Source organism: Ammodytes marinus (genome assembly GCF_949987685.1).
Source record: "Ammodytes marinus genome assembly, chromosome: 12".
Lineage (NCBI taxonomy): Eukaryota > Metazoa > Chordata > Actinopteri > Uranoscopiformes > Ammodytidae > Ammodytes > Ammodytes marinus.
The window spans coordinates 10,859,639-10,872,333 of record NC_137216.1 but is presented as its reverse complement, the minus strand read 5'-3'; the positions used below and the strand labels follow the sequence as shown (position 1 = coordinate 10,872,333).

The window sequence follows — 12,695 nt, the reverse complement described above, 5'->3', positions numbered from 1 at the left end:
GAAATTGGGATATACTATTACTTATTTATTTCATCATAACATTGCGCCTTGATCTTGCCTCTTGAATGTGGGTCACAATCGCCCATATACAGTATCTCACAAAAGTGAGTACACCCCTAACATTTCTTCAAATATTTCATTATATCTTTCCATGCGACAACACTGAATAAATGACACTTTGATACAATGTCAAGTAGTCAGTGTACAGCTTGTATAACAGTGTAAATTTACTGTCCCCTCAAAATAACTCGACACGCAGCCATTAATGTCTAAACTGTTGGCAACAAAAGTGAGTACACCCCTAAGAAAAAATGTCCAAATTGGGCCCAAAGTGTCAATTTTTTGTTTTGCCATCATTATTTTCTAGCGCTGCCTTAACCCTCTTGGGCATGTAGTTCACTAGAGCTTCACAGGTTGCAACTGGAACCCTCTTCTACCCATTCATGACGACATCAAGGAGCTGGTGGATATTAGAGTCCTTGCGCTCCTCCATCTCCCGTTTGAGGATGCCCCAAAGATGCTCAATAGGGTTTAAGACTGGTGACATGCTTGGCCAGTCCATAACCTTTACCCTCAGCTTCTTTAGCAAGCCAGTGGTCGTTCGGAGAAGTGTTTGGGGTCGTTATCATGTTGCAGTACTACCCTGCGGCCCAGTTTATGAAGGGAGGGGATCATGCTCTGCTTCAGTATGTCACAGTACATGTTAGAATTCAATGAACTGTAGATCCCCAGTGCTGGCAGCACTCATGCAGCCCCAGACCATGACACTCCAACCACCATGCTTGACTCTAGGCAAGACACACTTGTCTTTGTACTCCTCACCTGGTTGCCGCTCCACACTCTTAACACCATCTGAACCAAATAAATGTATTTTGGTCTCATCAGACCACAGGACATGGTTGCAGTAATCCATGTCCGTAGTCTGTTTGTCTTCAGCAAACTTTTTGTGGGGTTTCTTGTGCATCATCTTTAGAATAGGCTTCCTTCTGGGATGACAGCCATGCAGACCAGTATGATGCAGAGTGCGGCGTATGGTCTGAGCACTGACAGGTTGACCCCCCACCCCTTCAAGCCCTTCAGCAATGCTGGCAGCACTCATACGTCTATTTTCCAAAGCCAACCTCTGTGTACGACGCTGACCACGTGCACTCAACCTTCGTAAACTGGGCCGCAGGGTGGTATTGCAACATGATAACGACCCCAAACACACCTCCAAGACGACCAGTGGCTTGCTAAAAAAGCTGAGGGTAAAGGTTATGGCCTGGCCAAGCATGTCTCCAGACCTAACCCCTATTGAGCATCTTTGGGGCATCCTCAAACTGAAGGTGGAGGAGCGCAAGGTCTTTAATATCCACCAGCTCTGTGATGCTGTCATAAATGGGTGGAAAAGGGTTCCAGTTGCAACCTGTGAAGCTCTAGTGAACTACATGCCCAAGAGGGTTAAGGCAGTGCTGGAAAATAATGGTGGCCACACAAAATATTTACACTTTGGGCCCAATTTGTAAATTTTTTCTAAGGGGTGTACTCACTTTTGTTGCCAGCAGTTTAGACATTAATGGCTGTGTGTCGAGTTATTTTGAGGGGACAGTAAATTTACACTGTTATACAAGCTGTACACTGACTACTTTACATTGTATCAAAGTGTCATTTCTTCAGTGTTGTCCCATGGAAAGATATAATGAAATATTTGAAGAAATGTGAGGGGTGTACTCACTTTTGTGAGATACTGTAGAATGCTGTTTTCAACACTTAAAATCTCGACCAGATGTAGTAGACAACAGGGTATTTTTAGGCATACTAAATCTGACCACAAGGATTGGGATATCCTAAATCATTTTCTTTACCATACTAAATAGCAGAAAGTATGTGTATTCAAACGCAGCCTACATCTAAATGCAAGTGCTTTACCTGCTGTCTTCTTATTCCTATGTACTTTGCCGGTTGGCAAACAACTTTTTGATGCAGTATGGCCAACAAATGGCATAGTTGGATTCAATAACCTCCCTCCCAAAAAATAATCAAGTTAAATTAAATTAGAAATAAACATAAGTAATTAATAACCTATATCTGTCCAAACAATTTAGTTGCCCTAAGAAAATGAAAAAGACTTTGACAACACTTATTTTAATTATTTTGTAAAACATCTATTAAATCAAAATGTACTTTTTCTTTCGTCTTCTGTCTTTCTCATACCTCTCACATTCCATCATGACATGCTGTAGTTCTTTCATGCACTTTTCCTGCTATGCCATGTGTCTGCTGTGTGAAAATGTTCAATCCCTGACCAACCCTTGAACTTTTCTATTTTATTGGAATTTACTTTTAACTTTTCTTTTTACTCTTAGGTGTAATCATTAATAAAATGTCTGACGCATTTTCTGAACCAAACTATGTTTCCCCCCAGGTCCTGGAATACCCCAAACTACTCTGCACCAGCTTAGCGATATGAACAGTAAGTTATGTTGCACTGACAAACTTGAACTTATTCACTACTTAGTCAATTTTACTCAATTGCTTCAGGTATAATTATTCAATATGTGTGGGTCACACATTTTATATTATGAGTTTGAAAAGTGCATTAATTAATTAACTCTTTTTTTTGGAGATTAAGTCACTTTAATCAATGTGAAGCTAAAACTCAAACAGAGTTACACTCATGGCTGTAAATAACTGGATATTGGATGCAATTAAGGCGTTAAGTGCTCTAAATGTTGTCGAGTATACATCAGAGACAGTCAGAGCAGCGTTCGGGGAACTGGAGAGATAAACGATCAACATACTGCTCTCCCACACAGACTTGTAGATTAAGAGATGTTTATTTGTCCACTCTTATCGTATCACATGTGTCTTACACTTGTTGTTTTTTATATTGGACTAATTTGTCCTCTTAACCTGTCGTCCAACAGATCACACCACTCTGGAGCGGAATGCAGTGTTGAGACATGCACTGAAAAACAGGAGAGTACCCAAGTTTGAAAGACGAACTGTAGAAATCAACAATCTTGGTATGAAAACACTGTCACCTTTAATTATGTGCGAAACTATGGTTTGTGATAATAACTTGTTGTTTTGTAACCTACCCATTACCACCTTTATTGCCATTTCATCAACCAAATTCCTTCACCACTCATGTTATCCTTGCTCAAATAATCAGTAACAACCAGGGGGCTGACGGACCAACGTTAGATTAAACTTCACTCATGCAACCCTTCATATACAGTATACAGCACAGTGCTTCTATGTAAGACATTTGGTTACTAATTCAGGTTATGCACATACATGTATACGCTGCGGTAACTTGGTTAGTGGGTTAGTGTACATGGATGGGGGAGTGTGTGTGTGTTTGTGTGTGTGTCTGTGTGTGAGGAAGCTGACAACCCAGTGAAGTACCAGCACCGATGTGATAGAAATGTACAAATAATAAAGAGTTCGTTTTCGTTTTCAGCCACACTTTGGATATGTGCCAACAGTCAATCTGTTGTCACTGTGATAATTTCCCTGTCTGAATTGTCTCTTTTATCCACATGCTCATAAATTAAAAAACGAAACACAGTTTTGCGTATTCATGACCAAAAAACATCATTCTCCAGGAGAAATCCAGCTGTAAAAATCTAATTTTCCACTCTTCCACCCAGATTGCAAAAACATTAACATTATCATGGCCTGAAGGAAATGGTTGTTGCAGCGAGCCACACTATAAGTTGTTCAGTTAAGTGCATGCAAATACACTGGTTGTGACGGTAGGGATCATTTTCAGTGTAATGCATGCCAATCATCTAGACCAGTGGTTCTCAACCGGTGGGGCGCGCCCCCCCGGGGGGGCGCGGACACTCTACCGGGGGGGCGCGAGGGGGATGAAAAAAGAATTAAAAAAAAAAAATCTTAATTTTTTTTTTTTTTTTTTTTTTGTAATTTCAATTTTTTTCCTGATATGTAGCCTAGTTCAGAGATGATATGTATTTTTTTTCTTTCTTAACTTTTTTTGATAGGTAGTTGCCAAGTTCATCACACAAACACTCCAATCCACTGATATGAGATCAGTTTGCAATTTTCAAGTACTGAATTAATGGTAGGACTGTGGCCACTAGAACTGGTCTCTGGTCAGCAAAGGTCTTGAAAACAGCATAAGTGTGCTTGTGACATGCGTGCCACCCATGCATGTGTATGGGCACGTGTCCCAGCAGATTTTTGAAATCTGAATAAAAAAATTTAAGTTTGTAGTTAGCAAGTGTAACATGTTCTTAGGGCAGAATTTCATAAAAAAAGGTTTATTTTTTTAGCAAGATATTTGGTCAAAAGCTAGTTGTCATCCGTCCCTCTGTCCAGTTGTTAGGCATCTGGCTGCTAGCAAGTTATGTTGTCTTGCTAATTTTACTATTCATCTGAACTGAAATAAATATTGACTTTTTCCTTTATTATCTTCGCCAGAATGCACCAGAATGCTTAGATTACATGTTAAAAACACAAACAAATCTTCTGGGGGGGATGCCCCCAGACCCCCCTTCAGGGGTTTAGTTTTCTGACAAACATTACAATGGATACTAACATGATTTGGGCATTTGGGATTATAAATCATCTTTGAATTGGTTGTACAGCATATCACATGCTATTCATTCAGGGGTGCGATGGCCACCCCACTCTAGCTCTGTGGCCCACCTTGGCCACCCCCAGTCAAAATTTCCTGGAATCGCCACTGAGACACACACAACTCCGCGTTCAGGCTGCACAGCACATTAATCGCAGGTAGCATTTTGAGCTAAATCTGGCCACTTTCCAAATCCAAGACTCAATAGTTGAAACATTCTCTGAACTGGGTTGTCAGACAGCAGTGTTTCCCATTGATCATAGACTTTGTTTTGTGAAGCTTTTTCATAACAGGTATACCTATTGTAGAATTTATTCTGTGTATGTTCTATTTAGGCTACTATTTTCTTCTCTTCTAAGGAGATTTAAAAAAAAATAATTTCCTCAGTGTCTCATTGATACAATCTCATAATTAGCTTTTAAAGTGCACCAGAATTTAACGTTAAAATATAAGAAATTTCCGGACCCCAACCCTAAACCCAATGTTCAACTCAAAGGTGCGCCACTGTGCCTAGCCCTTGTGATAATAACAATAATAGATTATCTATCTATCTATCTATCTATCTATCTATCTATCTATCTATCTATCTATCTATCTATCTATCTATCTATCTATCTATCTATCTATCTATCTATCTATCTATCTATCTATCTATCTGTGTAGGGTGGTGTGTGTGTGTGTGTGTGTGTGTGTGTGGGGGGGGGGGTTGTCAGGGTCGGTGGGGGGGCCCAACTGCAATGACCCAGCTTTGGGGGGGCCCAGCTTGCAGAAGGTTGAGAACCCCTGATCTAGACGGTCAGGCTCACTATGCTCTGACAGACTGAAAATTTGGAAAAATCACAACTGATGGAACAGGTGCAGAGCTTTTTGCGGTGATTGTAAAGCCGCCCTGGAATCAGAGAGGCACAGGTATTACTGTTTCAATTAGAGGGGACAGCTCACCATATGGGTCCCTTTGTCTAATCTGTGTTCATTATGAGAGACACTGTGATACATATTAAAGGCCTTTTGACCAGGAAACCAGACAGATGGAAGCCCCTTCATTAAAAGCAAGTGGAATCACACTTACTGTTCACGTGAACCAACAGGCTTTCTTCAGGTTTATTTTTCTAATGTGGAAATATTTTTGTTGATTCAGGTTACCTAAACAGAAGTAGCCAACTATGACTGGACTCAAAATCATTTTAACACTCACACACACACACACACACACACACACACACACACACACACACACACACACACACACACACACACACACACACACACACACACACACACACACACACACACACACACACACACACACACACACACTTATTAGTCTTCTTAAATTCTTTTTTTGGTCTGGTAAGTGCCAGGTCACTTGGGTTAACAGTTTAGCTATAGTTTCTATAATAGTTTTTAATAGTGTCATATCCATATCATTACAATCAGAAGATTTTTAATGTTCTATCTATCTATCTATCTATCTATCTATCTATCTATCTATCTATCTATCTATCTATCTATCTATCTATCTCAAAACAATTGTTAGAAATTAGGAACCTTGTGGGGGCGCCCTTAGCTCAGTTGGTAGGGCGTCCCCCCCATGGGCCTCGGCCAGCAGTGGATCCGGATCCGGGTTCGATTCCAGCCCGCGGTCGTTCTCTGCATGTCACTCCCCTCTCTGCCCCATTTCAACTCTGTCTCTACACTACCAATAAAGCATAAAAAATGCCAAAAAAATATCTTAAAAAAAAAAAAATGAGGAACCTTGGATGAATCGTGAAAACATTATTGAGTGCATTTGTCTTTGTCTTCCTGCTATGATATACTAAACATGTATATGACTATGTTAAAAATAAGGTGAAACAAAGCCATTCAAAGTACCTACTGAGGAAACAACTAAATGCTGTGTAGCTTCTCCCATGACTGATAGAACAGACTTATCTAATGACTGATGGAGCTGCTGAGTGGACCTGATTGTGCAACGTGTCTAGCTTTGAAGTACTTATAAATTAAACATTTGTACATGCAGTGCATAGCAAAAATTCCCATTGTGACTCATTAACACCATCCAAATGCACTCTGGACTAAATGTTGTTCTGTGAGTAAGAAACATGGCTTGCATGAAATGTATTCTTGGGTCCAAATGACATATTAATACAATTGTGAATTTGTTTTGTTGACTTGTTTTGCAGCACTCCGCCTGGAGTTAATTGTCCCAATAGATTTGGATGAATCAAAGGAGCACCCCCTTCTACTAATTCTGTATGTCATGTTTATTCCAACATATTTTCTATTTTCAAAGAGTACTCCTTAACACATGTTAAATGGCTCAAATTAATTAAGTAATGTATTGAATGACGAAGCTATGGAAACAATTATTGGAAATTAAACTTGAAAGTTGGGAGTGGGGAGTGGGGATCTCAAAATACATTTTAAGAGGATTGTAAAACAAGAAAAAAATGGTTGAACTTTGAATGTGGAGTCAGCGATTGCTGGAGGCTTGTGATCAAAATGACTTTTTATCTTCTCACAATCTTCTACCTGTCTGTACTGTGTGTGCGCTGATAATAAAAATCCAGTGTTAATACACAGCCTATAGGAGGTTTTCTAAACACAGGGTATGTTGCTAGCTACAGTGAGCACCATTTGTTTACATATATTTTGTGTACATAATATCAGTTAACAGAGCCTAGGCTGTGTATTAACACCAGATTAACATTTCGAACAGGTAGTGTATTGTGAGAGTATATTCATACTGTCCCTCCACAGTGACAGCGCCCCCGGTGGTCAGGCAGTGAGTGAGCGTTTCTCTCTGAGCTGGGACTCTGTGCTGGTCAGCTCAGACAATGTGATTGTGGCTCGTCTGGACGGCCGGGGCAGCGGCTTCCAGGGTCAGAGGATCCTGCACCAGGTCCACCACAGACTGGGGACGGTGGACGTTCAAGACCAGATCGCAGCCGTAGAGTATGTTTCATTGTATTACCATAATTGATTATTCTGGACCGGGTTGAGAAATTGTGTGTATTATTATGTAAAGTTTGTAATGTTGTTTCTACGTAGATGTGGTGGTATCATATCATCATATCAAAACTGTACAGAACTGGTGTGATCCAACCATTTAAAATAGGGCTAGTACTCTCCTAAGGCATATGCATATTTGCCGAATGTCAATATGCAATGTCTCCTATAACTTATTCGGTGAAGTGTTCTGTTTTCTGCAGTTATTATGCATTTTCAAACATTTTGCCATATTTGCTTTAAAGGAACATATATATAAAAGTATCCACACCATACCTTTGAAAGAAAAATTACAATTTGACATTCAGTAATAACATTACATTAACCATTCTCAGTCATGCTCTCTTACTTAAGCATGTTGGGGTTGACTGGTTTACTGGCTGATTGCTGTGCCTTCTAGAGACCTCCTTCTGCCTTCCAGTAATTGTAATATTCGACTGGTTTGACTTAGCCACTGGTAAGTCTCAATGTTAGAACTGAGCTTTTGGATCGCTTTATGTACTAATCTAGACAGTGATGGTCAGTCAAGGCTAGTATCTTGTTAACAAAAAACAGGTTCTATAATTCTCAAGTTTGTCTCAATACTATACTCAAAGACCACATGTTCTGTGACAGGGTTTGATGGCTGCAACTGTTCCTTCTGTCCATTCTGGACACGGAGAAGACATTTCACACTGACACGACTATAACCTTCAGACAAATCAATGTGACTAACTCAGTCTGCTTATGCCTTAAATTAGCTCAGCTGTATATGTATTTGTAATGCCTTTTTGTACATATCAAGGACAATATTTTACAACTTAGTCTTATCGGTAAGTCATAACGTCATCTTTGCTATTTAATAAACTCACTCTAAATGTTCAGGCACCTGATCAGGCTACCCTATATCGATGGCAGAAGAGTTGGAGTTTATGGAAAGGTAACATCTAGTAACTCTGTATCCAATCAATAATTAACCAGATCGAATGTAGACTCTTTCTTACCCAACGTTATATTAAATGAGCAATGACATTTTTTTCCAGGCATATGGAGGATTTCTTTCTTCTGTCCTGCTCCTCTCCCACAGCTCTGTGTTCAAGTGTGGCATCGCTGTAGCTCCTATAACAAACTGGAGACTCTATGGTAAGATGGACCAAAACCCATAGAACTGATTGAATATCACATACAATACAATCATCATTCTGAAGCGTATCTCAAATGTGACAAGGACGTCCATACAGCCCCTTAACCCAATCACTTTATAAGCGGTCATCAATGCTGACATGAATTCATTGAATCTGTATGTCTTGGAAAAGTAATAGCCATGGAATTTGATTTAAAGCTATAGTGCTTATCTTCTTCATATAAAAAGAATGTCAGTAACATTCAAGCCATTGCCCAAACGACTTGACACCAAGTTGATTAAGCCTATCAGCTCTAGAAAACTCTCTCTGTTTTTCTCAGTGTGGCAGCATTAACAAAGTGGTGTCGCCCTCCGACACTGGCGCAGGAGCTCAAGAAGCGCCCTGCAAAATGTTTCAGTTGTTGATTCTACTGCTAAGAAAAAATTTGGACGTACAGCAGAAGGAAAAATCATTGTGCTTACTTCATGTACTGTAGATACCCCGACAGCATTGTTGTAATTCCTCATGGGGGCAACATAAGTTACGCACGATAGCTTTAATAAAAACCGCAAAACAACTGATCCACTGATTCAGACTGTCAAAACAAACCTAAGGCTTATATAATGAATAGACTGGAACAACATTAATCATGAATGGCTTTTACTTTTTGTTGCAATGTCCAATTTCAAGAAGTTGTATTGAATTGGTATGGGCATCATGGCGTGTGTTTAGTGAGTGAATTACAACAACAGCACTGTTCCCATACACAGTATCTCCCCATTGACAGTTTCCTATTTTCCTCCTTATAAAGGGTCGGCCTACACTGAGAAGTACTTTGGCTCCCCAACCAGAGAAGATAACCAATATCAAGTACGGCCACATCTCAGTGTTTGTTTTTGAAGGATTCTTAGGTTTATTTGGAATGAGAACTCTGCTATTATTTTCACAACATGATGCATTGTTTATGAGGACAGAATACAGTCCTCTCTATTTGAATTGAAGGTGCTAATAACTCACTCAGTGTATGCTCTGGGCTTCACAAAGTAATATAAACAATGCTGTCCCATTGCTGGTCTCAAATGGAGAGGAGGACTTAGTGCCAATTTTATTTTGCAACACAGTGTTCCGAAAACATTATAACCGTTACATGTAGTTGCTTAGTGCTCTTTGATAAAATAAAATAAAATAAATAAATTAAAAAATAATAAAAAGCTTTTTAAAAAGCTATTTATGTGAACGCACCAAACAAACATTTTTATATGTTGTATTTTAAAGTGAGTTACACAGCAGGAGCCTTTTCCTTTTGATGGACATATTTAATAAACTCTCAGTTCACTTTCATGTTCTAGGTAATAATAAAGATGCATTTGGAAATTAATGTTGTGGTTGGGGTTAGGCTACCAACATACATTCTGCATATTTCACACATCTACAACTAATAGCGATCATTATGGCTTCTATCCATTACGTTATATCATACTTAGGGCCCGAGCTGTGCATGTGCTGACTATTTACATTGCATCGACAAGAATGATGACAGTTTAGATTTTGCAACAGCACAATGTTATGTAGATTCACACCTTGGACTAACATCTTCTCCATACAATATTGGCTGAGGCTCATGGGTAGTACAGTATTTGGAGCCACTGGGAGGACATAGTTTGCTGTAACATACATTTTTTTAAATTGTAACATAATCTAGATTTCTGTCTATACCATTGAAGGACATGGGGAATGGTGATTTAGAGTGCACTCGGTTTTGTTTGCACTTGTTGAAAGAATTACCTAAATTAAAGCTGAGGGACACAGCACCAGAAACAGGATGTGCTGCTTTGTCCCATATGGGTATTTTATTGTTCTTAGCTGTCAGCTGTGGTCGTTTCCTTGTTTTGTTACTTACGATATTCTACAGTAATTATGTCTTTGATCGCAACTAATATGATCTACCGTATTACTATTCACTTTTGATCTTCGTGTCAGTGGATAGTAATGTCATTTACTGTTTGCTTTCTCTGGCAGATCTCCAGTCTGCTCAGTAACATCACAGCCCTGAGTCCAATCAACTTTCTCATTATCCACGGCACAGCAGATGGTGAGTACAGCTACAGGACAGGTACAGATAATGAAGCAGATATGTAGATGTAAAGTATAGGGTCAAACACTCTAGTCCCATACCTTTTGAATGGTTTTCTTGGCCTTAAACAGGGCCATTTGATCGATTGCTTGCAACACATTCTAAAATGTACTATTCATACAATGTGTTTATTTTGTTTTAACACCATTTCTGCTGTTGTTTATATAGAGTGAAGGTCTTTATGTGCATTGGTTGGTTGTTCTTGACTGTAATTGATCATGAACTTGTGTCTCAAATAGGTGGTTTGACTATCTCCCTGGCCTATATACTGTAAATCATAACTTTACACATGATAAAGTAACTTTTTGAAATAACAGGTTTTGGCACCGCAACTTTTTTTTAATCAAAATACCACCTGTGAAAGTATAAAGGAGCATCTGTTGCTGTGTTGAATTTGAAATGTTTATGATCTTTTTTTTCCAGCCACGGTTCATTTCCAACATTCTGCTGAGTTGGTCAAACTGCTGTCTGCCTCGAACGTTAACTACACACTCCAGGTGAATGATGCCATTTCTTCTCTCGCTGACGATTCCTTTCATTTTCCTAACAAGAAGAAACTTTGATGTTGTTTTAATGGCTCAAACAACCTTCTTAGTATTGTGCTTTGACGAGTGACTAAAGTGAAAGCGCCGTCACTGGGGCTGGGTAACAACGATACCTTTTTTTCGTACCATCCGAAACCTGTGGATATGGTAAAGCATTGAAAATGTCTTGTCAGTTTTGGTCAAAATCTATGTATATTTTAACTGGTTGAGGAGGAACCTTATCCCTATCTTTGAGATGGTTTATCAAGGCTATTTTGTTGTTGTTCTTAAATGATCAAAACCTTAATTTTTCAAAATCCTTTATATTATTTCAATGATTTTGGTTTTTTGGTAGCCTGTTAAGTAATGAGACTAACTTAACAGGTATGTCATTAAAGATTATCTAGGTACTGTGGTTTTTCAACATTAATATGGGTCTCCGGTGTGACTAGAGACTCCCAAAGTATGAGAAAAAGCAACCCTCTCTTTTTTTCTCCACCTTTCTGAAAATCTATGTTCAAAAAACCTAGTCAAATGTAAAAAGCCACGCCCCCCATTACCAACCTAACTTAGCATTACCTCCACCTGTGATAAGCACACCCCAGTTACCCCTTAATCTAACAGGCAGTTACATTCAAACCCGCTGTGGGATATGGGGCCAATCAGAGGTGACTGTTTTTTTGGGAGGCAGGGCTTAAAAGAGACAGGGCTAAACTGAGCATTTCAGTCAGAGGCTGACAAGAGTAGTTTCAGAAATGGCAATGTAAGAAATATAAAGGTTTTTTTGCACCCCCCACCATGAAAACAGTTTCTAGTAGGAACCCAAATTACAATTTTGAACCTGGAAATGTTCTCAATATGTTACCTTTAAGTTAAGTAACACTGTGACATCTTACTGTGTCACAGTTCTGATGACATATAGGATAAATATATTTCAAAATGAAATAATAATAAGGTTAAATAAATGCCCATTTGTTTTCTGCTTCTGTTTTCCCCCAGATTTTCCCAGATGAAGGACACAATATTGCCTCGACCAAAAGTCAACATTACATGCTGAATTCGATGCTCACATTCTTCCGGCGCTGCTTTGAGGAGGAGCCGGTTGTAGTCCTGCTGCCGCCGTCTAAGGAAGATGAGTAGCCCTGCGGAAGCTCCCCGCGGCCAGAGCCATTTTGTGAAGAGTAAAGAGTTTAGCCCCTGCTGTCCTGAGCCAACAAAGACAAGCTGTATTTTCCTGAAGTGCTGCTATCGGTAAAAGCAGTTGGAGAGCAATAAAGAAGCCATGCGCACCTACAGTATGTAAGATATGAAGCATTACAGTACATAAGCTCGAAAAAGCC

At 39.4% G+C, this 12,695-nt stretch overlaps 1 protein-coding gene across 1 annotated transcript in view; it reads left to right on the top strand.

Annotated features, from left to right (window-relative positions):
- LOC307258753 (inactive dipeptidyl peptidase 10-like) overlaps positions 1–12,495 on the top strand; it is a gene marked incomplete at both ends in the record, with an annotated part of 106,360 nt that extends 93,865 nt beyond the window's left edge. The window contains 10 exons of the mRNA XM_080038408.1: positions 2,405–2,452; positions 2,907–3,005; positions 6,769–6,838; positions 7,346–7,540; positions 8,459–8,513; positions 8,617–8,716; positions 9,509–9,567; positions 10,717–10,789; positions 11,255–11,328; positions 12,355–12,495. Of these exons, the coding sequence (XP_079894534.1) occupies positions 2,405–2,452; positions 2,907–3,005; positions 6,769–6,838; positions 7,346–7,540; positions 8,459–8,513; positions 8,617–8,716; positions 9,509–9,567; positions 10,717–10,789; positions 11,255–11,328; positions 12,355–12,495 (914 nt within the window). The remainder of the gene's footprint in view (positions 1–2,404; positions 2,453–2,906; positions 3,006–6,768; positions 6,839–7,345; positions 7,541–8,458; positions 8,514–8,616; positions 8,717–9,508; positions 9,568–10,716; positions 10,790–11,254; positions 11,329–12,354) is intronic.
- Between the last annotated feature and the right edge of the window lie 200 nt (positions 12,496–12,695).